Source organism: Nyctereutes procyonoides, unplaced genomic scaffold, assembly GCF_905146905.1.
Source record: "Nyctereutes procyonoides isolate TBG_1078 unplaced genomic scaffold, NYPRO_anot_genome, whole genome shotgun sequence".
NCBI classification, from domain to species: Eukaryota; Metazoa; Chordata; class Mammalia; order Carnivora; family Canidae; genus Nyctereutes; species Nyctereutes procyonoides.
The window spans coordinates 2,525,528-2,552,312 of record NW_026575020.1 but is presented as its reverse complement, the minus strand read 5'-3'; the positions used below and the strand labels follow the sequence as shown (position 1 = coordinate 2,552,312).

At 39.1% G+C, this 26,785-nt stretch overlaps 1 protein-coding gene across 5 annotated transcripts in view; it reads right to left on the bottom strand.

The window, feature by feature from the left end:
* Nucleotides 1–26,785, bottom strand: part of LOC129508314 (signal transducer and activator of transcription 5B) — a 71,402-nt gene that overhangs the window by 21,133 nt on the left and 23,484 nt on the right. For 4 of the 5 annotated variants that reach the window (XM_055323286.1, XM_055323273.1, XM_055323292.1 and 1 more), the window contains exons 2-3: nt 5,272–5,409; nt 1,038–1,194 (exon numbers count right to left, since the gene is read on the bottom strand). In XM_055323286.1, the coding sequence (XP_055179261.1) occupies nt 1,038–1,194; nt 5,272–5,399 (285 nt within the window). In that variant the 5' untranslated portion in view covers nt 5,400–5,409. Of the gene's footprint in view, nt 1–1,037; nt 1,195–5,271; nt 5,410–26,785 lie in introns of those variants that run through there. The other variant, XM_055323301.1, reaches the window with a different exon arrangement.

Genomic DNA, 26,785 nt, shown 5'->3' with positions numbered 1-26,785 from the left:
AAAATAAAATCTTTTTTCTTTTTCTTTTTTTTTTTTTTAAGTCAATGTAATGAAAGACAAAGGCTGAAACAGTTCCAGATTAAACAGACATGACAACCAGATGCAATATGTGATCCTGAGCTGGAGGGAAAAAATGCCCTAAAGGGCAATTATTAAGTCAGTTGACAAAATGGAAATATAAGATCACCTAAGAATGTTTTATTAGTGTCACATGTACTTGAAGTTGATAACTGTGCTATAACTATGTATAGAAAATGCACACTGGGGGCACCTGGGTGGCTCAGTCAATTAGACATTTATTTGCCTTGGGCTCAGGTCATGATCCCAGGATCCCGGGATTGAGCCCCAAATCAGGCTCCCTGCTCATTGGGAAGCCTGCTTCTTTCTCTCCCTCTGTGTCTCCCCCTAGCTTATGTTCTCTCTCTTTCACTCACTCTCTCTTTCAAATAAATAAAATCTTAAAAAAAAAGAAAAAGAAAATGCACACTGAAATACTTAGGGGCAAAGGGACATGATATACACAAGTTACTCTCAAGTGACAAAAAATGTTATGTGTGTAGAAACAGAATATGATACAGCAAATGTTAACAATGGGTAGATCTGGGCATAGGTAGGGGTTCTTTGTATCAATCCTCCAACTTTCTATAAATTTGAAATAATTTTCAAATAAAAAGTTTAAAAATAGGGGTGCCTGGGTGGCTCAGTCACTTAAGCATCTGCGTTCGGCTCAGGTCTTGATCCCAGAGTTCTGGGATGGAGCCCCATGTCAGGCTCCCTGCTCAGCAGGGACCCTGCTTCTCCCTCTGCCTCTGCCTGCCCCTCCCCCTGTTTGTGCTCTGTCAAATAAATAAATAAAAATCTTTTTAAATTTTTAAAAAAGAAAAGGGTACAATGACAAAGTTATACAGTAAGAACTTTATACATCTAACATGTAAGTCAACACTGGGTTGGAGAAAGAAAATCTCTATGGGAAGTACTAAATGAAGGAAGAGTCCCTCCTAGGGGAGAGAGTTAGTGTGACCAGTTTTAACACCCACCTGGAGCTGCGAGGCATAGTGCCCCAGCTTGATCTTCAATAAGAACCCATCTTCCCCGACTTGGTGCTCTGCCTTCTTCTGCAGCTCCTGCACCAGACCCTCCAGGAGCTGGGTGGCTTTAATGTTCTCCTGTGGATTATCAAGATCTATTGAGTCCCTAGGGGAAAAAAATTACATACATATGTATACATACATGCACATGAGCCTGTATAAATGCAGCCTCAACGCATCACACCTTTTCTTGAGCTGAAGTGATTTCTTCATAACACTCACTGCAAGTTTTAGGAAACGGTCCACTTCAAATCAACTAGATGCCTACGTTAATCTATCACTAATCCTCTAATTAGCTTAGCTGTATCTTTTCTTTCTCTTTTTTCTTTCTCTTTCTCTTTCTTTTTTTACAATGTACTACCCATTCTCCTTCCTCCTACTGACTTGCTCTGGTGCATATGCTATCTCTTCTAGAAATGAGGGGAAAAGGAAAGTGCTTCGTGTACTCTGAAGGAAATAAGGGCACTGATAACTTCCTATTTATAGTTACCCCTCAAGGGGGTAAAGGGGCACGAGGTCAAGAATGCTCTACATGCTTTTTCTAGCCTTGACTAATTCTCTGTGTTGCTAATTTCACAGAATATTTTTTTAAGGTTTTATTTATTAATTCATGAAAGACACAGAAGGAGAGAGAGGCAGAGACACAGGCAGAGGGAGAAGCAGGCTCCATGCAGGGAGCCTGACGTGGGACTTGATCCTGAATCTCCAGGATCACGGGCTGAAGGCGGCGCTAGACTGCTAAGCCACTGGGACTGCCCTCACAGAATATTTCTTAAAAACAGGTGGAACAACACTTACTGCTATTTCTAAGGAACCTGGAAATGAGATATTAAGACAGAAGGTGCCTAAAAGTATTTACACAAGTCAATGGTTGCAGATCTGGGACCTGTGGGCAATGCTAACTCTTCTAGTGACACAGAGAAACCACTCTATGGACTTTGTATTAATTCAGAGCCATTGAACTGGTCACAAGGATTGAATGGTTTCCCTCTCTCCTTCCCTTCCTTCTCTTCTTTATTCCTTCCCCCATTCCCCTCTCCAACTCTTTTTCTGTTTTCAAACACTTTAGGCAACAATTGCTATTGAGTAGTATTAAGTTGCTTTACTGCAGAAACCAAACAGCTGTCAGATTGAAATAACATTCACTTACTGCTGACCGGGTCTGAAGCCAAACAAGAGATCTAGCGGTAGCTAAAAGGCTGTACCTCTCCATCCCTGAAGTCAGTTAGCAACTAATTTCAAACAAAGGTACAAAGAGGTGTGCCAAAACACTGATAATGTAGTTCAGCAAATAATATGCCCATATCTGCTGAGAAGGGAGCAGAGAAAGGCAAATTTTAAATATGTAGCCTCTCTCTACTAAATAAAGTATGTGTTAAACAAAAGCCTTTTCTAGCAGCCATGTCCACAATAGCCAAACTGTGGAAGGAGCCTCGGTGCCCATCGAAAGATGAATGGATAAAGAAGATGTGGTTTATGTATACAATGGAATATTACTCAGCCATTAGAAACGACAAATACCCCCATTTGCTTCAACGTGGATGGAACTGGAGGGTATTATGCTGAATGAAGTAAGTCAATCGGAGAAGGACAGTGTATGTTCTCATTCATTTGGGGAATATGAATAATAGTGAAAGGGAATATAAGGGAAGGGAGAAGAAATGTGTGGGAAATATCAGAAAGGGAGACAGAACATAAAGACTTCTAACTCTGGGAAATGAACTAGGGGTGGTGGAGGGGGAGGAGGTCGGGGGGTGGGGGTGAATGGGTGACGGGCACTGAGGGGGACACTTGATGGGATGAGCACTGGGTGTTATTCTGTATGTTGGTAAATTGAACACCAATAAAAATTAATTTATTAAAAAAAAAAAAAAAAGCCTGGGAGGAATGAAGGGCAGCCCTGCATCTCTGTTTTGACTGGCAATAATGCTCCTCATCTGAGGAACCCACTCTTGAGAAGTTCCAGTCTCCGTGCAAAACTCAGGAAATCAAGTACTGGCTCTGGTATTTGAAAACTTAATTCTCTACTCTAAAAGAAAAAAAAAAAAAAGCTTTTCTTAGCTTAAACATGAAGAACTGGACATTTTTAAAAATTAAAATCTTTATGTTCTTGGGACTCCTGGGTGGCAGAGTGGTTGAGCGTCTGTCTTGGGCTCAGGACGTGATCCCAGAGTCTTGGGATCAAGTCCCAAATGGTGCTCCCTGCAGGGAGCCTGCTTCTCTCTCTGCCTGTGCCTGTGCCTCTCTCTCTTGTGTTTCTCACAAGAAAATAAAATCTTAAAAAAAAATCTTTATGTTCTTAAGAAAACCAAAACTAAATAAAATTCAGGTTTTCCTTGATATCAACACAAGTCTTTTAACATTTGTTCGGTAAGAAACTACACAGGGAAATCTACTAAATGAAATTTTAAATCACCAGAAACTTCTAATGTTTTTCTGAACTCCAAATTATTTAAACGGAAAAGAAAATGAAAAAGAAATAGAGAAGTGCTAAGCAAAGTACACCTGACGTGCTTATGTTTAGCTTGGTTTTTTCTCACTTCATTACACGAGGCTGAGATTTTTTAAACTGCCCAGAAAATTGTCTTCCTTTGGTGCTCTCTACCTTCCGACCAGAAGTCTGCTACTAACATACAACTGCAATTATTGCAAGTCAGCATTACTGACAAGGTACATAGCCCTCCTCAGACAGTCGCAGAGTGGCCACTTCTGCTGGGTTCTGCTGGGGTGGAGGCTGCCCCAGTCACTCAACCAGCCTTGCCACCCCACCACCCTCACAGAGGCCTGAAGCAGCTGATGAGCCTGTCAGATCAGATGGACAGGCATCCAACATGCTCCCAGGCCCTGAACAGAGCAGTGATGGCCTGCTCCCTGGTATGCAGTAACGTCCATTTAAAAGCTATTGTCAGGGCAGCCCAGGTGGCTCAGCGGTTTAGCGCCACGTTCAGCTCAGGGCGTGATCCTGGAGACTTGGGATCGAGTCCCACGTCAAGTTCCCTGCATGGAGCCTGCTTCTCTCTCTGCCTCTCCTCTCTCTTTCTCTCTCTCTGTGACTCTCATGAATAAATAAAATCTTTAAAGGAAAAAAAAATAAAAGCTGTTGTCAATCTACTGCATTATACGAACTCTGAAAGAATTTAAAAACAATTTTCTCTCTGAGTATATAAACACTAATTTGGGAAATAAGAAAAGTAAAAACATGCTTGTTAAATCTGCCACCAAGAACGTAATTATTGTTAATGTTTTCGTGTTTTGTCTTTTGGTCTTTATGTTATATATAAATTTAAAAACACCAATGTCTCCATTGTTAACTTTGTTAATAATACATTTTATTAAATGATAAGCATATGCATACCTTAGCTGCCCCATTAAGCACTACATTCTTTGTGGACAAGGGCTTTACTCTGTTCATATGAATTCTACACCTTATAGGAACTCAAAAAATATTTGTTAACTGTTGTTTATTAGCAGCAATGCTCTAATGCTTTTAGCCAGAATTTACTATTAAAATAAAATAGGAGGGGATCCCTGGGTGGCTCAGCGGTTTAGCGCCTGCATGGTCCTGGAGTCCTGGGATGGAGTCCCACATCAGGCTCCCTGCATGGAGCCTACTTCTCCCTCTGCCTGTGCCTGTGCCATTCTCTCTCTCTCTCTCTCTCTCTCTCTCTCTCTCTCATAAATAAATAAAATCTTAAAAAAACAAAAAATAAATAAATAAATAAATAAATAAATAAAATCTTTAAAAAAATAAAATAAAATAGGAAAAAAAATAAAATAGGAAAAAAAATCCTATTTTAAAAATTCCGAGAGTTATTCCAGCCCCCTAAAATCTAAGCTAGGGCTAAATACATTTTCATGGGTCACATCATTTAAAAAAATGTACAACTTTTTTTTAAAGATTTTATTTATGAGAGAGAGAGAGAGAGGGAGGGAGAGAGAGAGAGAGAGAGGCAGAGACTTAGGCAGAGGGAGAAACAGGCTCCATGCAGGAAGCCTGATGCGGAACTCGATCCCAGGTCTCCAGGATTATGCCCTAGGCTGAAGGCGGTGCCAAACTGCTGAGCCACCCAGGCTGCCCAAAAATGTACAACTTTTAAAGTCTCCATCATGTTATCTTTCCAATCAAACTTTAATATACTTGTGCTTCACTAAATATGATAGAAAAAAAACTTTGTTCACTTACCAAGCTTGGCTTTCAATCCACTGGGATAAATAATGTCGCACCTCAATGGGGAAATGCTGACCATATAATGCTTGCATCTGATGAAGGGCATCGCCTTGGAGCTGCTGGGCTTGTATCCACACAGCCATGGTTTACAATCTATTAAACAAACGATCAGTGGTTTGGGTGGGTTTTTTCCTTCTTCCCCCTTTAATACATTAGAATAAATATTCACAGTATAAAAACCTAGAGATAAATATTTTTAAGCCCTGGTTGGTAGAATAAAGATCAGTATTCTTTAATTGAATTCTAGCTTTAAACTGTTTCAAAATGGGGGCGTTTGGGTGGCTCAGTCCGTTAAGCAACTGCTTTCAGCTCAGGTCATGATCTCGTGCTCCTGGGATGGAGCCCTGCATCGGCCTAACTGCTCAGCCAGGAGTCTGCTTCTCTCTCCCCACCTGCCTTTCCCATTGCCCCTCCCCCAGCTTATGTGATGGCTTGCATGCCCATCTCTCTCTGTCAAATAAATAAAATCTTTTTTTAAAGGATTTTATTTATATATTCATGAAAGACACATACAGAGAGGCAGAGACAGAGGCAGAGGGAAAAGCAGGCTCCCAGTGGGTAGCCTGGTGTAGGACTTGATCCCAGGACCCTGGGATCACTCCCTGAGCCGAAGGCAGACGCTCAACCATTGAGCCACCCAGGCGTCCCAAATAAATAAAATCTTAAAAAAAAAAGTTTCAAAATGTACACATTCAGTATAGCCATGGAAAGGTATATAACTTGATATATAGCTTCATAAAGCTCTGACTGTAAAACATACTGAAATTCTACAAGTAAAAGTACAAAGCCAGTTAGGGGAAGAACTGCCTATAGCTTTGATATCACACACATATTCTTTATTTTTGTTCCAAACTTGAAGTAAAAATAAGCAGCATTTCAACAGTAAGATAATTAGCATTGGAATTTTAAAAAAAATCATTTGTTTTAGATTTGGTCTTTTGCCTTTTAAGAAATGCAATAAACGTACCGCCATTTTGAAAAAGACCCAGTAGAAGATAAATGAAAATATCTGAAACATGAATTGAACCTATGTACTATTACCAGTTACCTACGCAGCAATGCTTTACACACAAAGGGTATATAGATTTATGTGGAAAAATGCCCCAACTTTCACCTTCTGAGTTACTGCTAAGAAATTTATGAAGCAATCTTCTGTTAAATTACCGTATTTAAGGGCAGCCCGGGTGGCTGGCTCAGCGGTTTAGCACTGCGCCGCCTTCAGCCCAGGGCCTGATCCTGGAGACCTGGGATCGAGTCCCAGGTCGGGCTCCCTGCAGGGAGCCTGCTTCTCCTTCTGCCTGTGTGTCTCTGCTTCTCTCTGTGTGTCTCTCATGAATAAATAAATAAAATCTTAAAAAAAAAAATCTCTCTGACATAAAAACAATACATTCCAGCTAAGAGTTAGAAACAAGAACCATTATATTCCAATAGTAGGTAGGTTTTTAAAATACACTCTTGATTCTAGAAAAAGTTTTGGTAGAAAACTTGGTAGAAAAACTACCATAATGTCTTCTCAGATTAACCTGAGAATTTTTAATTCACTTGGCAGAAATTCTCTGCAATCAATCCAATTGTGGCAGCAACATTACTTTATGTACACAGAGGTAGTAAAACTGAATCTTGCTGTAATACTATGATCCATAATGTAGAATTTGGTGGAAGGCAGGCTAACCTGAAACCCACCCAAAATGATTTGGCTATTGATTTGCACCATTCTCTTAACTGTGTTACATTTAGGGTCCAGTGAATCAGATCCTGATTTTGTTGAGTACCAGAAACTACACATGTGTATTAGGAAACAAAAATCCCTTCTGTCAGTTGTAGTTGTCTGATCGTGTAACACTGAGCTATTTATGGGACAAGTCAGTTAGCCAACAATGAGATGTGGGGTGGGTGCCAGTTACCTATTTTAGACTTGTGCAATGCTATAGAACACTTGAGCAGTGTACAATTTTATTTAGGGCTTTTGGGCATTAAGGCTGGGATCGTTGTAAGATCATCCAAGACATCAAATGTCAATGGCTGCGAGTTTACTAGGAGAAAGGTTTGGATAAAAGAGCTCTTTCCAGAGGCAATCAATATTATAATCTAACATCTGGAAGAATTTAATTGTACAATATAATTTTTTTACAATATAATTAATTAAATGAATCGTATCCCAAGATTTTGGAAAATTGGGACAGATACCAACAAATGTTTTTTGGATAAAATGAAAAGGGATGGATGGGAGGGTGGAGATCCTTATACAGTTAAGTATATGGAAGAACAATGAAGGAACGAAAAACATAATTCAGGTATTCATCTTTTAGTAGTAAGGAACTGGAAAGAAGTAGGACCTCACCATAGCTGTTTTAATGATTATATGAACAATACCAACAAACACAAAAATTGTCTTGAATCCTGCATTCATTAACTGAACTGACCCAAGAGACAAAAAAAGGAAAATTGTTTATCTCCTCAGAGACCCCTCAGTCCTTGCAAAGAGCACAGTATTCCGGTCACACTGTAACCTCTTGGTCTACTTGACTTTTCTTCACATCATTTATCACTTCCTGACATTTATAACATATTTGTTTACTGACTTCTCATTGGGATAAAATCACTATGAACACAGTAACTTTGTTTTGTTCATACTTTCTCTTAGGCCTAGAACAGTGCCTGGCACATAGCATTCTGTCAATTTTTTGTTGTTGTTGAATAAATAAATGTATACACACAATTTGGTCAAATCCATCACCTCTTTTCAAAGTTATTAAGGAACAATGATCATCAGTATGAAATACTAACACAAGAAAATGGAACAGATTTTACAACGTGGATGAATCTGTATTAACAATATTCTAGGGATCCCTGGGTGGCGCAGCGGTTTAGCACCTGCCTTTGGCCCAGGGCGCGATCCTGGAGACCCAGGATCGAATCCCACGTCGGGCTCCCGGTGCATGAAGCCTGCTTCTCCCTCTGCCTGTGTCTCTGCCTCTCTCTCTGTCTCTCTGTGACTATCGTAAATAAATAAAAATTAAAAAAAAAAACAATATTCTACTTGTTCCTTAATAATGCCGCAATTTGTAATTTTCCCTTCTAGTTTTTGTTAATTTATTTTTGTTTATCTTCCCCACTGAACTCTAAGAACAGTGAGTGAAGGGAGCATGTTTATTTACTACTGTGTCCCTAATGCCTAGTACAGTGGCTTGCCATGGCAAATAAGTAATCAAGACATATTTGCTAGTGAATAAATACATATTTAGTAAATATTTCATATATCCTGATGGTTTAGCATATTACAGGTGCCTATTATCGCTTTAAGAAAGAAGCACCATGGTACTATGCCATATATGTGGGATACTATATAAATGCCACACTATGGAATGCCTGGGTGGCTCAGTTGATTAAGCACCTGACTTTTGGTTTTGGCTCAGGTCATGATCTCATGGGTTGTGGGACTGAGCCCCACATCAGGCTCCATGCTCAGTGCAAAGTTTGCTTGGGATTCTTTCTCCCTCTCCTTCTGCCCCTCCTCCAGCTCAGGTTACTCCACCCTCCCAAATAAATAAATCTTTAAAAAAAAAAAAGGTCATACTATCTTAAGTTTTATATTAGTTTTTAGTTTTTATCAAAGAGCAGAATGTGGGGTGCCTCGGTGGCTCAGTTGGTTAAGCATCTGCCTTCGGCTTGGGTCATGATCTCAAGGGTCCTGGGATTGAGTTCCACATTGGGCTCCCTGCTCAGCGGGAACCTCTGCCTTTCTCTCCCTTTGTGTGCTCTTGCTCGCTCACTCTCTCTCAAATAAATAAATAAATCTTTAAGCAAACAAACAAACAAAAAACAGAGTAGAATGCTGAGCTCTTAGAGTATGTCAGAATAGCTTTTACGGTTCTAGATATGAACATGTTATAATAGTTATTTTCTAAAATGCCATTTGAAGAATAGCTGATAAATATAAGGTGGTAATCACCTTATTTTGAAAAATAAAGATAATTTTAACTTCACTACATAAAAATGCTTTGAGAGAGCTAGAAAAGTAGATGTTGCCAAGTACTAGTTAAAAATGTAAAATAAAAGTACAATAAATAGCACAGAATCCTTTTCATTTTACTTTTTAGCTAATAATTATATCACACATGGAACACATGGAACATAAGATGAGTTACTGAAATTATCATATAACAATTTAAAATATACAATTTGGAGAAAAAAACCCCACCCCGCATTAACATCAATAGAAGCTAGAACCTAAGTAGTGCTTTTCCTCATATGTGCCCAAATTCTTCACACTCATCATTAAGCTATGCCTATACCTGGCATGAGCTGAGTCCTTGTCCTTTCTCACCAGTATTCATCCTGCCGTTGAAATACTACTCCACATATGCAGTAACTGCACTTCTGTGCTTAATATACTTTCTTTTGCTTATTTACAGGCAGCTCCATCTTCAACGCGTGATGTTCTGACAAGGAAGTGGTTTGTATCTTTGGTATGTTATCACAGGGGCTTCTCTAAACCAGCCTTGATGCAGAATGTTGTGCTTTCTGAAAGCCTCAGGTGCTGAAATCGAACTTATATATCTGGATATAATATCCTAGGAGTCTCAAATAAAGCAGACCTTCGGGCACTTCCTTAAAAAAAAGTTTCAAAGTATAAGCTCATGATTCTACAGGCTTATTCAAAACTATAAAAGTGAATGTCTGGGGATTCCTGGGTGGCGCAGCGGTTTAGCGCCTGCCTTTGGCCCAGGGCGTGATCCTGGAGACCCGGGATCGAATCCCACGTCGGGCTCCCGGTGCACGGGGCCTGCTTCTCCCTCTGCCTGTGTCTCTGCCTCTCTCTCTCTCTCTCTCTCTCTCTCTCTCTCTCTCTCTCTCACTGTGTGCCTATCATAAATAAAATAAAATAAAATAAAATAAATAAAATTAAATAAAATAAATAAAATAAAATAAAATAAAATAAAAATGAATGTCTGCTAACAAATAAATGATATGAGTGGGTGGGATTTAGGAATAATCATGTCTCGACAGTGAATACCTTTTATTAGATGCTTTCCCTTTTAAAAGTAAAATATAAACCTTTCTCCAGAAAAACATCACTCTCAGGGTGCCTGGGTGGCACAGTCAGTTAAAAGTCTGACTTCTGCTCAGGTCATGATTTCAGGGTGCTGGGATGGAGCCCTGCAGAGCTCTTTCTTTCTCAAATAAATAAAATCTTATAGAAAAGAGAAAAGTAAAAACATCACTCTCTTTGAAGACTTCTAGAACACTGGCCAAAGCCATGGCATATCTAACTGGGGGGGGGGGGGGGGGGACAGAGTACATGACAATAGAAAGCTCTCAATACATATGTGCTGAGTAAATGAATTGTAGCTTGGCATAGGAGAGGGGGTTTAAAATGTGTGTAGTGACTTGTTTCACTGGACTTGTGTACATAATTTAAGATTTTTTTTTTAAATTTTTATTTATTTATGATAGTCACACACACAGAGAGAGAGAGAGGCGCAGAGACATAGGCAGAGGGAGAAGCAGGCTCCATGCACCGGGAGCCCGACGTGGGATTCGATCCCGGGTCTCCAGGATCACGCCCTGGGCCAAAGGCAGGCGCTAAACCGCTGCGCCACCCAGGGATCCCCATAATTTAAGATTTTTAAAAAATATTTTATTTATTCATTCATGAGAGACACAGAGAGAGAGGCAGAGACACAGGCAGAGAGAGAAGCAGGCTCCATGCAGGGAGCCCGATGTGGGACTCAATCCCAGTACTCTAGGATCACTCCTTGGGCTGAAGGCAGGCGCTCAACCGCTTGGCCACCTGGGCGTCACTTTTTTAAAGATTTTATTTGACAGAGAGCTACCGACAGAGTATGAGCAGGCTCCCTGCTGAGCAGTGAGCCCAATGCAGGGCTTGATCCCAGGACCCCAGGATCATTGACCTGAGCCAAATGCAGACACTTAACCAACTGATCCATCCAGATGCCCCTCGTGTGCATAATTTAAAGCATTTTGTAACTTGTACTCTCCATTCCACAACCACCACCCCATCCCATCATATCCCAGGAACAAAGGTCTCTAAATGAGGTTAGAGTTTTGGAGATAATGGTGAACTCACCTACATAAAGTTCTGTAAGATTTAACTTCTTATACTTCTCTGTGCCTCACTTTCCCTATCTGTAAAATGGTACTAAGAGCACAACCTTTTGGGAAGTTGTAAAAAATACGTTAATATGGGGATCCCTGGGTGGCTCAGAGGTTTAGCGCCTGCCTTTGGCCCAGGGCGCGATCCTGGAGTCCTGGGATCGAGTCCCACATCGGGCTCCCAGCATGGAGCCTGCTTCTCCCTCCTCCTATGTCTCTGCCTCTCTCTCTCTCTCTCTCTCTCTCTCTCTCTCTCTCTATCATATAAATAAATAAATAAATCTTAAAAAAATATGTTAATGTGTGTAAATGCTAAAACAGTGCCTGGGCCATCATAAGCATCCAATATTATTCTGATTTTTACAACCTTAAATTTACAAAGTTTACTTCCTTCTCCTCATCTCCAATTTTAACTCACTTCAGTAACCCTTTCCAAAGTCAACCCTCCATAAAAAGCTCTTGCTACCCTTCAATTATCTTCCTTTTAAAAGATGGAATTCCCATTTCTTAGGCAAATTTACTGGCAGAAAGACTTCTATAGATGAGAATGGATGAAAGGTGGTGGGAAAGCACTGGGGGGGGCTGTTCTCACACCTCCAAATAAGAGAGCCAAGAACTGTGAAGGGTGGTATAACAAGAGCAAGACTGTCTAAGTATACTAAACTTTAAAAGAAAAAAAAAAAGATCCATTCCAATATGCCCTTCTGACAGAGAAGACCAAGCCAGTGGGGAGCTGTACCTTTTCCTATTCCTTCCAAGGACACATAATTAAGGTATGAATTATTAGCAACAAATATTTTGATTTCTCCAATAAACAAAACTAAATTTCAGAAATGATTAAAAAATGAATTAAAATAACATATTAATGTTATTATCCATCATCTAGATATATCATTTACTGAATATCTACTATATTATTTATAACTGCAAGCGCTTTTATGAATATATTCATTTAATCTTCACAAACATACTAGGCATTGGGGCGCCTGGGTGGCTCAGCGGTTGAGCATCTGCCTTTGGCCCAGGGCGTGATCCCTGCGTCCTGGGATCGAGTCCCACATCGGGCTCCCTGCAAGGAGCCTGCTTCTCCCTCTGCCTGTGTCTCTGCCTCTCTCTCTCCGTGTGTCTCTCATGAATAAATAAATTAAATCTTAAAAAAAAAGAAAAAAAAAACATACTAGGCACTACTATTACCCCTAATTTACAGATGAGAAAATTGAGGCTCAGCAAATTAAACAGGATTATAAAATGGTATAACTTTGGAAAGTAATCTGTAAGTTCTCCAAAAAGTTAAATACAGAGTTACTATATGACCCCGTAGTTCTGCTCCTAGGTGTGTATGCCTAAGGGAACTGAAAGCATTATGTCCACAAAAACGTGTACACAAGTATTCAAAGCAGCATTATTCATGACAGTGAAAAAGTAAAAACAATCCAAATGTCCATCAATGAATGGATGGATAATATGGATATAAGTGGAAAAATAAAATGGATAAAATGGAATATTATTCAGACATAAAAAGGAAAGAAATACTGATACATGCTAAATGAAAGAAGCCAAAAAGCTACATACTGTAAATTCCATTATATGAAATGTCCAGAATAGGTAAACCCATAGAAATAAAGTAGGCTGGTGGTTAACAAGGGCTATAGTAATTGGGAATGACTCTTAATAAGTATGGGTTTCTTTTTTTTTTTTTAAAGATTTATTTATTTATTCATTCAGAGAGAGCAAAGAGAGAGGCAGAGACACAGGCAGAGGGAGAAGCAGGCTCCATGCAGGAAGCCCGATGTGGGACTCGATCCTGGGTATCCAGGATCACACCCCAGGCTGCAGGCGGCGCTAAACCGCTGCGCCACCAGGGCTGCCCTAAGTATGGGTTTCTTTATGGAGTGAAAAATTTGCTCCAGGTCTCATACCACTGAGGGACACCATCGGCACTGGATCTGGGCAGTCCTCAACTGTATCAGGTGGCCTCTGTCCTGGGGACTGGTGGTAGTTTTTCATATTATTTTTTGCATTGTTCTATGTTTGTTGTATTTCATAATTTAAAAAGGAGAAAAAGAAATTAGAATAAGATGACAAATTTAATATGGCAAGGCTCTCTGATTTGGGCAAAGGCTTGGGCTACTTGGCAAATGATGCAGAAGATACACAAACATTGCTTCTGATCTGACAAGTCTAAGGCAAGGAACCAGGATTTGAAACTGTTAACCATATCAGCACCATTTAGTGATTACAGACTTTGAAGAGAATATAAAGAGCAAGTTCCTTGGTTGGGTTTACTGCCTTACTGTCAATATGAACATTATTACACAATACTCAGTGCTGGTGGATAACTAGTAGTAGAAACTTGAAAGGACGGAAAAATATTAAATAGCATTAATAATGGATTAAAAGACTTTGTTCATATTAAAACTGACCTAACATCAAGTAACAAGGTTCAAGTTTTTACTTGTTATTGACCTACTATCTCATCTAGAAGTAGGTCAATACCAGAGCCATCTGCTCTTTAAAAAAAAATTTCTAAACACTACTTTATAAGTAATCAGAAAGGCAACTGCTAACAAAATCAGATTATTAAACAGATGGAAAGAGAATAGAAAGAATGAAAGTATTTGGCTCACATAGAAACAAGGAAAAATTTGCCCAGGCAACATAGAGATCATATTCTGGGAAGACATGGGAAGAGAGGGAAGGTGGGGTGGGGTCGGGGGGCAGGAGAAGGAGAAGTGGAGGGAAGGTAGAGAGAGGGAAGGAAGGGGGAAGGGGAGCTATATGCTAAATATAGGTTAAGTCTTAGTGGATTATCACATACTTAAAACTCTCACCTACATATAAGATATTTTAGCCAAAAATGCAATCTCAGAAATAAAGAGAATAAACTCAGATGGTACTAAAACTGCTAAAACCATTAATTAGGTGGTGCTTGCTGGGGAACAGGATATTCACACAGTCTCAAAGTATTACCTCGCATATTACTTACTATTCATAAAGGGGAAAAGATACATTTTCAGTGGAAAAGCTGATGAACCAAATAATCAAGTATCTCCAACCATGGAACAAACTGACATTATAGTAGTCCCCCCTTATCTGCTAGGCATATGTTCCAAGACCCCTCAGTAGGTACCTGAAACCACAGATAGTACGGAACCCTATATAGTATGTTTTTCCTATACATAAATACCTATGATAAAGTTTAATTTATAAATTAGGCACAGTAAAAGATTAAAAATAGCTAAAAATTAAAGTGAACAATTTTAACAATGTACATAATAGAAGTTACATGAAAGTGGTCTCTTTTGCTCTCTAAATATCTATTGTACTGCATTCATCCATCCTGTGATGGTAATGCCTACATGATGAGATAAGCTAATGTGAATGATGCAGGCACTGTGATTTAACATTAGGCTACTATTAACCTTCTGATGAGAGGTCAGAAGGACCATGTGTAACTGAAATCACAGAAAGCAAAACTGTGGATAAGCAGGAACTGTTGCATGTCTCCAAATGTGATCTACTGAAAAGAATATACAAACTAAATGTTTCACCTCTACTCATGGAACAATCAGACAAATCCAAATTATAACATTCTTAGGAAAGACAGAAAAATGTGGAACTATTCTAGATTAAAGGAGACTAAAGAGACACAATTATGACCTAGAGCATAATTTTTTAAATAATAAAACAAACTACATCTCTAAAGGATATTACTGGGGGGCATGTGGGTGGCTCAGCTGGTTAAGCATCTGCCTTCAGCTCAACTCACGATACCGGGGTCCTGGAATGGAGCCTGCACTGGTCTCTGCCTGCTTCTCCCTCTCCCTCTGCCTGCCACTCCCCCTGCCTACTGCTCTCCCTGCTTATGCTGTCAAATATATAAACAAAATCTTTAAAAGAAAAAAAAGAGGACATTACTGGAACAATTACAAAAAAAAATTTAAATTCAAATTAAATTTAAATATAGTTTATATACTGGATATCATTGTGTCAATGTTAAATTTCTTGAGACTGATAATGGCATTGAGGTTATAAAGATTTGTTCTTAGTAGATACATACTCAAATGTTTGAAAAAAGAGTCATGATGGCTGCAATTTACTTTCAAAGGAAAGAGAAAGGGGGAGGTGGTAGTAGGGAGAGTGACAAAGCAAAGAGAACTGTTAATTATTGGTCAATGTAGACAAGGTATACATGAGTGTTCATTGATCTGTCCTTTCAGTTTTTCAAAATCAAAAACAAGGCTAAAAACTGCAAAAAAAAAAAAAATCAGTGAGAGTAGAGTTTTGACTCTCATCTTGAAACTGTCCCTGGCGGGACATAAAAATCTGTACTTCTCAGACTTTGTGCTGAAGCTAGTAGGACACTGTTTATAGAAACTGGGCTTCCTCATGCCATGGTGGCCCGCAGCTTTAATACACACGTGCATGCATTATCATCATCTCTGTGTCAAAATCCATTAAGCAACTTGAACAACCCATTTGGGAAGAAGCTACATCAATACTATTTTCCAGGTAACTAAAAACAGTTTCTGTAGCCCACAAATAATGATTATTTGCATTATGGAAAAGTGAGAAATGATCTGACACTGCCATGTAGCCTTTGTTAGTCTCAGAATTTCTTTTTTTAAAAATATTTTATTTATTTATTCATGAGAAACACAAAGAGAGAGAGAGAGGCAGAGACACAGGCAGAGGGAGAAGCAAGCTCCATGCAGGGAGACTGACGTGGGACTTGATCCTGGTTCTCCAGGATCAGGCCCTGGGCCAAAGGCGGCGCTAAACCACTGAGACACCGGGCTGCCCAGCCTCATTTCTAATGAAGGTTTATATCTGGACCCATTTTGTACTGTTAATCAAGACCAATTCATCTTGGGATCCCTGGGTGGCGCAGCGGTTTGGCGCCTGCCTTTGGCCCAGGGCGCGATCCTGGAGACCAGGGATCGAATCCCACGTCGGGCTCCCGGTGCATGGAGCCTGCTTCTCCCTCTGCCTGTGTCTCTGCCTCTCTCTCTCTCTCTGTGTGACTATCATAAATAAATAAAAGAAAATTAAAAAAAAAAAGACCAATTCATCTTATTTATTTTATTTTAAAGATTTATTTATTTTTTCATGATAGACATAGAGAGAGAGGCAGAGAAACAGGAGGAGGGAGAAGCAGGCTCCATGCCTGGAGCCCGACGTGGGACTTGATCCCTCTACTCCAGGATGGCGCCCTGGTCCAAAGGCAGGCGCCAAACCACTGAGCCACCCAGGGATCCCCCCAATTCATCTTAGAATGTGGCTTTTGTATAGTTCGAATCCTTCAGTTTCGAAATAAAAATTCCTCAGCCACTGCAATATACTGAGATTTTGTACCACTTAGATGGTACAAAAGATAATCCCTTACTCTTGTTTTGGTTTTTAAAAAGGGTAGTTTATTAATAAATCTATATATGTTCCCAAATTTTCCTCATTAAAGTTCATAGCTTCCCTCTAGCCTTTGAGAGTTACACTATTTTCACTTGGCAAAATTTGCTTTGAAGAACACTTGCACTAGGTCAACTCCCAGAGACAATCATTAGTTAGATCATATAATACACAACAGTAAGAAACTGGAAACAACGTAAATCTAAAATAGGAGGATGGTTAAACTATAACATATTCATGTGATGGACTACTATGCAGCAATCTGAATGAAATATAAAGGCAATATTGAAATATAAGGCCATGCAGACAACATTTTTTTAAATATAAAGAAAAGAATGTTAAATGAAAAGTGTACACTGTATGTATGCTAAAGGACAAACAATAGAGAAAGGTCAAAGAGAACTATAAACAGTTGTTCCATTTAGGTGAAGGCATTTTGGTACACTATTTTATAGTTTTTGATTTACTAAAATTGGTTTAAAATATAAAATTTGAAATATAAATTTAATGATCATGAGCAATTGGTACTACTCATCCCACAGGATGGTTCCATAAAGGGACATGCAAAAGACATAAAAACAAACATTTCCCACAAAACAATATCCAGGTTATGGCAATTTCTCTTACAAATTTCTTATTAAGTCTTGATTTAAGTAGGGCATGAAATAGTAAAAATTCAGAATCATTTTTTATTTTTATTATTTATTTTTTTTAAAGATTTTATTTATTTATTCATGAGACAGAGAGAGAGAGAGGCAGAGACAGGCAGAGGGGGAAGCAGGCTCCATGCAGGGAGTCCTAGGTGGGACTCGATCCCGGGACTCCAGGGTCACGCCCTGGGCTGAAGGCGGCGCTAAACCCCTGAGCCACTGGGGCTGCCCCAGAATCATTTTTAAAAAGAAGTACAATTCTATCACTTGCAAATATATAGCAACAATGTATTTTTAAATAGTAGTTCAAGACTATTAATGGCTAAGACTAATTTATAATTTTGACATCTATTTATATTTCATTTAAATATAAATGTATAGGGATCCTCAGGTGGCTCAGTGGTTTGGAGCCTGCCTTCGGCCCAGGGAGTGATCCTGGAGTCCCGGGATCGAGTCCCACATCAGGCTCCCTGCATGGAGCCTGCTTCTCCCTCTGTCTGTCTCTGCCTCTCTCTCTGTATGTCTCTCATGAATAAATAAATAAAATCTGAAAGGAAAGAGGAAAGAGGAGAAAAAAGAAAAGAAAAGAAAAGAAAAGAAAAGAAAAGAAAAGAAAAGAAAAGAAAAGAAAGAAAGAAAAGAAAAGAAAAGAAAAGAAAAGAAAAGAAAAGAAAAGAAAAGAAAAGAAAAGAAAAGAAAAGAAAAAGAATATAAATGTCCCTTGGGGTGTGGGATGCCTGAGTGGCTCAGCGGTTGAGCGTCTGCCTTTGGCTCAGGTCGTGATCTCCGCAGGGAATTTCTCTCTCTGCCTATGTCTCTACCTCTCTCTGTCTGTGTGTCTCTTCTATTTATTTATTCTCCCTTCTGCCTGCTGCTCCCCCCGCTTGTGCTCTCTGGGTATGCTGAATAAATAAAATCTTTTATTTTTATTTTTTTAATTTTTATTTATTTATTTATGATAGTCACAGGGAGAGAGAGAGAGAGGCAGAGACACAGGCAGAGGGAGAAGCAGGCTCCATGCACCAGGAGCCCGATGTGGGATTCGATCCCGGGTCTCCAGGATCGCGCCCTGGGCCAAAGGCAGGCGCTAAACCACTGTGCCACCCAGGGATCCCAAATAAAATCTTTTATTTTTATTTTTTTTTTTTAATTTTTATTTATTTATGATAGGCACACAGTGAGAGAGAGAGAGAGGCAGAGACACAGGCAGAGGGAGAAGCAGGCTCCATGTCGAGAGCCTGACGTGGGATTCGATCCCGGGTCTCCAGGATCGCGCCCTGGGCCAAAGGCAGGCGCTAAACCGCTGCGCCACCCAGGGATCCCCCAAATAAAATCTTTTAAAAAAATTCCTTAAAAAGCCTTTCATTCAAGAACTGTTCATTTTATCCTTTTGTTTAATAAATCCTTTAGAGGTAGTATAAAAGTAATATACTTTGAAGTATTTTTTTTTGAAGTCCATAAGAAACAAAAAAGTGTTTGTGGAGAATGGAAGAAAAAAGATTAAGAAAACTGGTAATTTTTTAACTTTAGGGATGAATTTACAGATATTCATTATATACTATTCTCTTATTTTGGGCATGTTTGAAAATGTTCATACCAAAAAGTTCAGAATGCCAATAGAAGAGAAAAAAAAAAAGGGTGAACCAGAACTTTGACCAAGTTAAAGAGTGGTGAGCTTAGGGATAATGAAGTTTTAATTTAGGAGGTTTTATTGTGATTTCTGAAAGAAACATGAAAAACAGAAAAAAAAAAAGAATGGGAAAGTCATATTTCACAAGAAATAATATACTTAGGTTCATATTTCGCTCTTTTTTCATCCTTGATATGACTAACTGTCCCTGCAAACTTACCAATTATAAACAGAATGAAATACACAAAAAACCACTCACAGCATTTCAAGAATTGCTTTTCAAAAACTATACTTCCTTTATCCCTAATGACACACCTGAATACAACCGGCCTACGTAAAGGCCCTTCATAGTTTAAAGGTAACAATTCAAGGCCATAGAAGATTATAGTTATAAGATCAGATCACGGAAAACCTTAGCCATTGGTTCCTCACTTTGCTCCTAGGCCAACAGAACTGGGGGAAAGTCTTCCTGTTATGTTGATATCGACTTATTTTATGCCAAGAATCTATACCCAAAGCTAAGGAAGGTTTACACTCCTTCTGGGATTCTTCACTGTCTCAAGAAGGTTGAACAGATCAGACCAGTTTCCAAGAACAGAAAAGAAATCCTGTAGGGAGGGCTCCCTGGGTGGCGCAGCGGTTTGGCGCCTGCTTTTGGCCCAGGGCGCGATCCTGGAGACCCGGGATCGAATCCCACGTCGGGCTCCCTGCCTGGAGCCTGCTTCTCCCTCTGCCTGTGTCTCTGCCTCTCTCTCTCTCTCTGTGTGTGTGACTATCATAAATAAATAAAAATTAAAAAAAAATTAAAAAAAAAAAAGAAATCCTGTAGGGAAATCCTGGAAAGGAAACCGTGAGATAATTCTCCCCATGTTACTGTCTATATTTTTTCTGCACACTAGCACTAATGCTCACCCAATAGTCTTTACTATCAATAGTAAATACCAGGAGAGAAACCAATAATATATTGGAAAAGCACACCTACCCAGTGAACCCCAAATAAATGGAGAACACAGTATTCTGCCCTCTTTTCATGTAGCTGTGTTCTCCGTATTTATCAATAATCATCATCTACTTTGTTTTTGCTTATATTTACTTGAATACAAATCATTTCAAAAAACAAACTAAAAAATGAACCTAAATGGTTTTGGTTAAAATAATGAAGACTAAAATCCTCTCTTTAAGAGAGAACTGTTCCATCAGCTCGCTCCTTTGTTACTCACTGGCTGATACTCCATTTGTGAAGCCCTACTACAGCTTTCTGAAAATAATGTCTATGTGTGGGGTATAATACTCACTGCATTTCAGTAAAACAAGTCCTGTAGAAAAGATGGTCCAACAATGGGTAGCAGGTATATTAAGAAGCTAATTCTGAGATGAAATGACATTTAAATAAGCATTCACCTCTTAGAAAATCAAAATGTTTGGTCTCTCAGAAAAAAGACTGTCTAGTGTTAAGAGGTACTATGTTCAACATTGAGATGAATTAAAATTGTGCACAAAGTAATTGTCCATGTTTACCACAATACAATGAAATACTTTTGCTAAACTCTGCAATACAATGCAAACATTTTTGCTAAACAAACTGCTTTTTCCGGAAACAGTGTTCCCTTACTACATACCAACTAGGATATCTCTACACAACTTAACACTGTGAACTTGAATGCTTGTTCCTATACCACACAACAGAGGCAGTGAAAGACTCCTGCCTCCTAACTAACAGCTTACGCCGCAAGACATCAGCCAGGATAACGGTGTAGATGTTCTTTCACAGGCTGCACTGTTACAGGAAGAAGCAAAGCACAGCGATTTCCTTCCAAAAGGTCAGCTGCTTCAGACAGACCAAACAGAAAGCAGTTAATTCTTGCCAACTTCCCCTCCCGCTTCTGCAGCTAGTACGCAAGAGCATTTGGTTTCCAGTAAAGCTCCAAAGAAAAACAAAGCAAGTGTGAGACCCAGAACCGAGGCAATGTAAAGTGTCTCACTTGACTAAATAAAGACAATAAGATCACATGGAGCTACACTTTTTAAATGGCAATTGAACTGTTAAGAACTACCAGATTTAACGTGTACTTAAATATGAGGAAAAGAAAAGAATTGGAACCATCCCAGATTTTATACTAGTGTTCCAGAGTTCTCCATCTAAAAATAAAGTGGTATTTTGGCTACAATAAATCTGACAACATATAAGGTCTCCAGCTGATTGATATAAAAATAAATCTTTAGCTTTCCTCTTCTCAAACTAAAGTCCAACATGCTAAGACACTGGCTAGGTTCAATGCTGACAATCAGTAGCACACATAGGCAGGCGTACATACAATGATTACACAGTTTCTTAGATCAGATGTGGAAAAGACTCTATGATTAATAACAAGAAGGAGCAGAGAACAGAGAATATGATTTTTAATCTTCTTTAGGTAGTGATGCTGAATAGTTATAATAACAAAGATTTCCGACCCCCAAAGAAACGACACCGTATTCGCACGCAGACTTCTTTAAATTAAGCAAGCATCCATACATTCAATCTTCCTAGAGGCAACAAAATTAGATCTTTTTGAGTATAAAAGTAAAGGAGAAGGAAGAAAAAAAAGGAAGACTTTTTAAAGTTTTCTCAAATAGATGGATTCCTGGTGTAGTTATCTACATAGAACTTAAAAGTGATGGGTCCTTAAGAAGGGCTCCTACAGCATGTCATAGGGCTCTATGTGGTTTCTACCTCGTTAGTTTCAGGTTGTGGTGGCAATGGAGACAGGAGGCTTCTTCTGAGACAAGCTCTTGTTCTAAAGATTCTACGCTTTGATGATGGAGAGTATGTAACCCACTCTTGAGAATACCTTGCTTGAAACGAAGACACTTTGGGGTTTAAGGAAAAACCTATTTGTTTGTTATATATGCTAAATTAATTGCTGCTACCCACACTAGAAACTGTTTGTGTTGGAAACAAAATAAACTATTAAACTGCCAAGCCTTTCCTATACTTAATCATCAAGTCTTTAATAATAAGAAAGAGTTTGCATGGGAAAGGAGAAAAAGAGGGTACAAGCCATAGTAGGAGTAGTAGGAGTAATAGGAATAATAGTAATGGTAAACATTCATGGAGCTCTTACTACATTATGTACTGTTGTATGCACGTAGCTTCCTCATTTAATCCTCATGACAAATCTATGAGGCAGTATGATTATTATCCCTCTTCTATAGATGACGATACAGGCCTAAGAGAGAATTTGCCTGATGTCCTGCAGCAAGTAAGTGAAGGAGCTGGGATTACCACGAAGGCTGCCCACCTCCAAGGCTCATGCTCTCAAAGAACCCTCATCTAATTCCTGACTTGATATCTGTGACTCAAGACTGCTTTATGATAAAAGGTACAAAGTGAATTAACACAAAGTACAAATCACAATAGATATGAAAAATTATTTGACAATCCCAAAATGCTTTAAGTGGGACTCCCCTTTCCTAAAGGTGAGAGAACATCGAGATGACCAACCTTAAAACACAATCAAATGAAGCCAGCCATAGTATGTCTTTGGTGGCTCGCCTTCACTCCTCTAAATCAATCAGAAATCACCTAATGCTTTAGATTGTAAAAAGGAGTGGGAGGAGAATAACGAGAACTGTTCTGGAGGTGGGTAACTTTTCAATGAGGCCAAAACCTAGATCCTGACCACCTGTGGTCAGAATTAGCACTGTGACATTTCCTATAAGCAGCAAAGTGGTTACATTTGTTATATTTGTTCCTGAATTCCTTATTGGGTTTCCCTTAGATACATTACTATTCATCACCAATATTTACCAGAGATCATTCTAAACTCAGGCTTTTCTGCTGGCAGAAAACATTTTTCATTAAAAGGGCAATATCATTAATACAAATGAGACAACACCTAGTGAAATATTCCAGGGGGTAAGATAGGATCTTAAAAGCTACTAAAGTCAGTTATCTCAATAACTCTTCACCTTACATCAATAATTAAACATCAACTTGCCTAAAACCGATACACATATTTAGACAATGTGTAAATGGTAAATTCCTTTTTTTAAAAAATTTTTATTTATTTATGATAGTCACAGAGAGAGAGAGAGAGAGAGAGAGAGAGAGAGACAGAGACAGAGACACAGGCAGAGGGAGAAGCAGGCTCCATGCACCGGGAGCCCGACGTGGGACTCGATCCCGGGTCTCCAGGATCGCGCCCTGGGCCAAAGGCAGGCGCTAAACCGCTGCGCCACCCAGGGATCCCCTAAATTCCTGCGATCATTGATACATGCTAATATGACAAATACAGAAGTAACTAGGTTACTGTGCACAGTGCAGGATAAATATTAATTGAATATTAGGAGATCATGTGGGTTCACTAAGCCATGCCACTAAGAAGTAGCTACTCTATTGTGGAAGACAACTTCTGAATTTAATAGTATTGTGTGAGGGACGCCTGGGTGGCTCAGCAGTTGAGCATCTGCTTTCAGCTCAGGGCCTAATCCTGGATTCCCAGAATCGAGTCCCACAATGGGCTCCTTGCATGGAGCCTGCTTCTCCTCCCTGTGCCTATGTCTCTGCCTCTCTTTCTGTGTCTCTAGTGAATAAATAAATAAAATATTTTTTAAAAAATAGTATCGTGTGGGATACCTGGGTGGCTCAACAGTTGAGCGTCTGCCTTTGGCTCAGAGTATGATCCTGGAGTTCCAGGATCGAGTTCCACATCGGGCTCCCTGCATGGACCCTGCTTCTCCTTCTGCCTGTCTCTGCCTGTCTGTGTGTCTGATGAATAAATAAAAATAAATATCTTTAAAAAATAATAATAGTAGTGTTGTGCAACATGTCAAGGGAAAATTTAGGACAAGGATACCCAGCAATTCCATACAATCTTGAAAGGTCCCTCATACAATCTTTACCATCTCTAGCTAAAAAAAGAATCAACACAATACTTGTATCTTATGCCTTTTATTATTTTGATCATCCCATTTGTTTCAAGATTTATTTATTTATTTTAGAGAGTGGGGAGGGAGGGAGCAGAGGGAAAGGGAGAGAGAATCTCAAGCAACCTCTGCGTTGAGCGCAGAGCCTGATGTAGGACTTGATCTCATGACCCCTGAGATTACAACCTGAGCCAAAACTAAGAGTTGGACACTCAACTGTGCTACCCAGGAGCCCCTTGAACATCCCATTTTTAAAAAGTAGAATGCTTTACCTCTCTAGAATTAGAATTTACCCTACACTCTGGGCATAAGAACCAATGCTATTTTGGGTTATCTGTTGCTTAACTATTAGACTAGAAGTTATCCCAGGGCAGGAACCATTTCTCATTCATTTTGATTTCCTCAACACAGTACTTGGTACATGGGAGATAATCAATAATTGGGTGTTAAATTAAATATAATTTTGGTAGACCTTCATGTTACAAAAAGAAGCTAAATTGGTGGAAATGAATGGTAGGTCAGTTATTTTCTTCAAGATGTTATTTTTGACACTATGGAAGTCATTAACTTGAATCCTTATTACAGGAATAATGGGACTGAATCACACTTTATAGAAACTGTGACGGAGGTTTTGACTCATCATTGGTGCTAATCAAGATAAATATAATTGCAATGTACCATTCCACAAACATCGTGACAAGTTTGTAAAATAGAGCTAACATCTTATTGCAGCAATTTCAAAGAGGAGAATTACATGAAATACGATGGTGCTAATATAAGCTGAAGTTCCAAAGAAAGCTTCTTCTTTATGAAAACTAAACTGTTTCTTTCCTTTAATTATGTCTCAAGAAAGAAGCTGAGTATAAATGGAAAGCACAACATTTATCAACAATTCACTCCTCTGGTTACCATGCATACTACCAAATACAATCCAGTAAGATTTATTATTGTGCCAAAACAAGATGATGAGGTTCTACAACCAGAATGTAGATTAACGTTAGAAGGATGACTCAGGACAAATGAATGGGCATTGGTCTGATAGACACAGAACCTATTTTTTAATCTCCTGAGGGTTCTTCAACTGTCGGACTGAATGTCAACTCGGGGAGGTATTTTAGTAAACACAACCACCTTTGACTACAGACTTTTTTTGAGATGTACTTCCATGAAGCAAAAGTAAATTTAGTAAGTGAAATATAGTCTTGAATTGCTATGGATGTCCCCTACCCCTGCCAAAAATGACAAGCTGCTTGCTCAAAAGCTGTCACTAATTAGCAGCTGCTGCTGTAAAGAAAACCAAAGTAAGTGCCAATGAAAGCATATTGAACTGCAAGAGGGCCCTATGACAAGGAATGGGAGATGCAAGATTCTATTTGTGACCAGTAAACTTTATAAATACTGGCAATCTAAATTTTAAGAAGTGGGGCAGGGCAATAATAGCAATACACATTCATTCATATTTAAACAAGAAGGACTGGAATATTCTCCTAACTTCCTGAAAGTTATAGAAATCCCAGAATACTGAGGTTATTGAATTCCATGACAACTATTTCTACCTTTCTAATAGAAACCAATCTTGGTTTTGGGTAATTTCTCATTGTCTCTCATTGTCTCATACTTCTGTCTCTCGCACACTAACACCTGCATTAGTAGACATCAAAAAAATTGAATTTAAAAAATACTTTTCAGGGGCACCTGGCTGGCTCAGTCAGTAGAGGATGCGACTCTTGGTCTCAGGGCTGTGAGTTCAAGCCCCACCTTGGGTGTAGAGATTACATAAAAATAAAATCTTAAAAAAATAAATAAATGCCTTTCATATTCTTATGGCTTTGGCCCAAACTCCTCTGGTTCTGAACCTAACTGGTGACACTCCATTTTACAGGTTGAGAAGATGGAGTCAAGGATAACAGAAATCATCTGCCCAGGGTCAGTGAGCAAGAGATACAGTGGTAAAAAAAAAAAAATCTCTTTATGGCCATATGTTTAATGTTCTGTTTAAGAGGCTCTAAAATAGTCCACAGATTAAGATTCTACTTGAAATCTAAATTGCATGGGTTGTTTTTCAAATCATTCTCCAAGGTTCTCCCTCTCTTTCTTTACGCATCAGATCTCACAGTGTGTTTCTTTTCTTTCTCTGAACAAGTTACTTCCACCCTTAAAAAAAAATTAGGGATATTTCCTCCTTCAGTTCAGTTCTCTCTCTTTCTCCCTATCCTTCCAGATAAACTGATGGAGAGTCACGACTATTTTATTTATATTTGGGCCACAGGGTCTGCTGGTCTCTGTAGCAACTACTTGGAAAAATGAGAACAAAAAGGAAGGAAGGGAGGGACAGATTGGAGAAAGACGGAAAGGAAAGGGAGGGAAGGAACAAGGAAGATATAATGAGAATAGAAAACAGAAAAGAAACGAGTTATGAACAAAATTTCTTTTTTTAAAGATTTTATTTGAGAGAGAGAGAGCATGAGTGGAGATTGGAGCAGAGGGAGAAGGAGGAAAAGCAGACTCTCCACTGAGCAAGGAGCCTCCATGGGGCTTGATCCTGGACTCCAGGATCATGATCTGAGCCGAAGGCAGATGCCTAACTGACTGAGCTACCCAGGTACCCTGAGTGCATAATTTCTTACTGAAGCTACAATCAAAATCTCTTTTGTAGTTGTTGTCCCTTATGTAGAGTTTACCTTAGTATCTGTATAAACAATTCCAACAGTGCACCAGTAATTTTCCAGTTCATCATCAGGCTAAAAGAAGAACAATT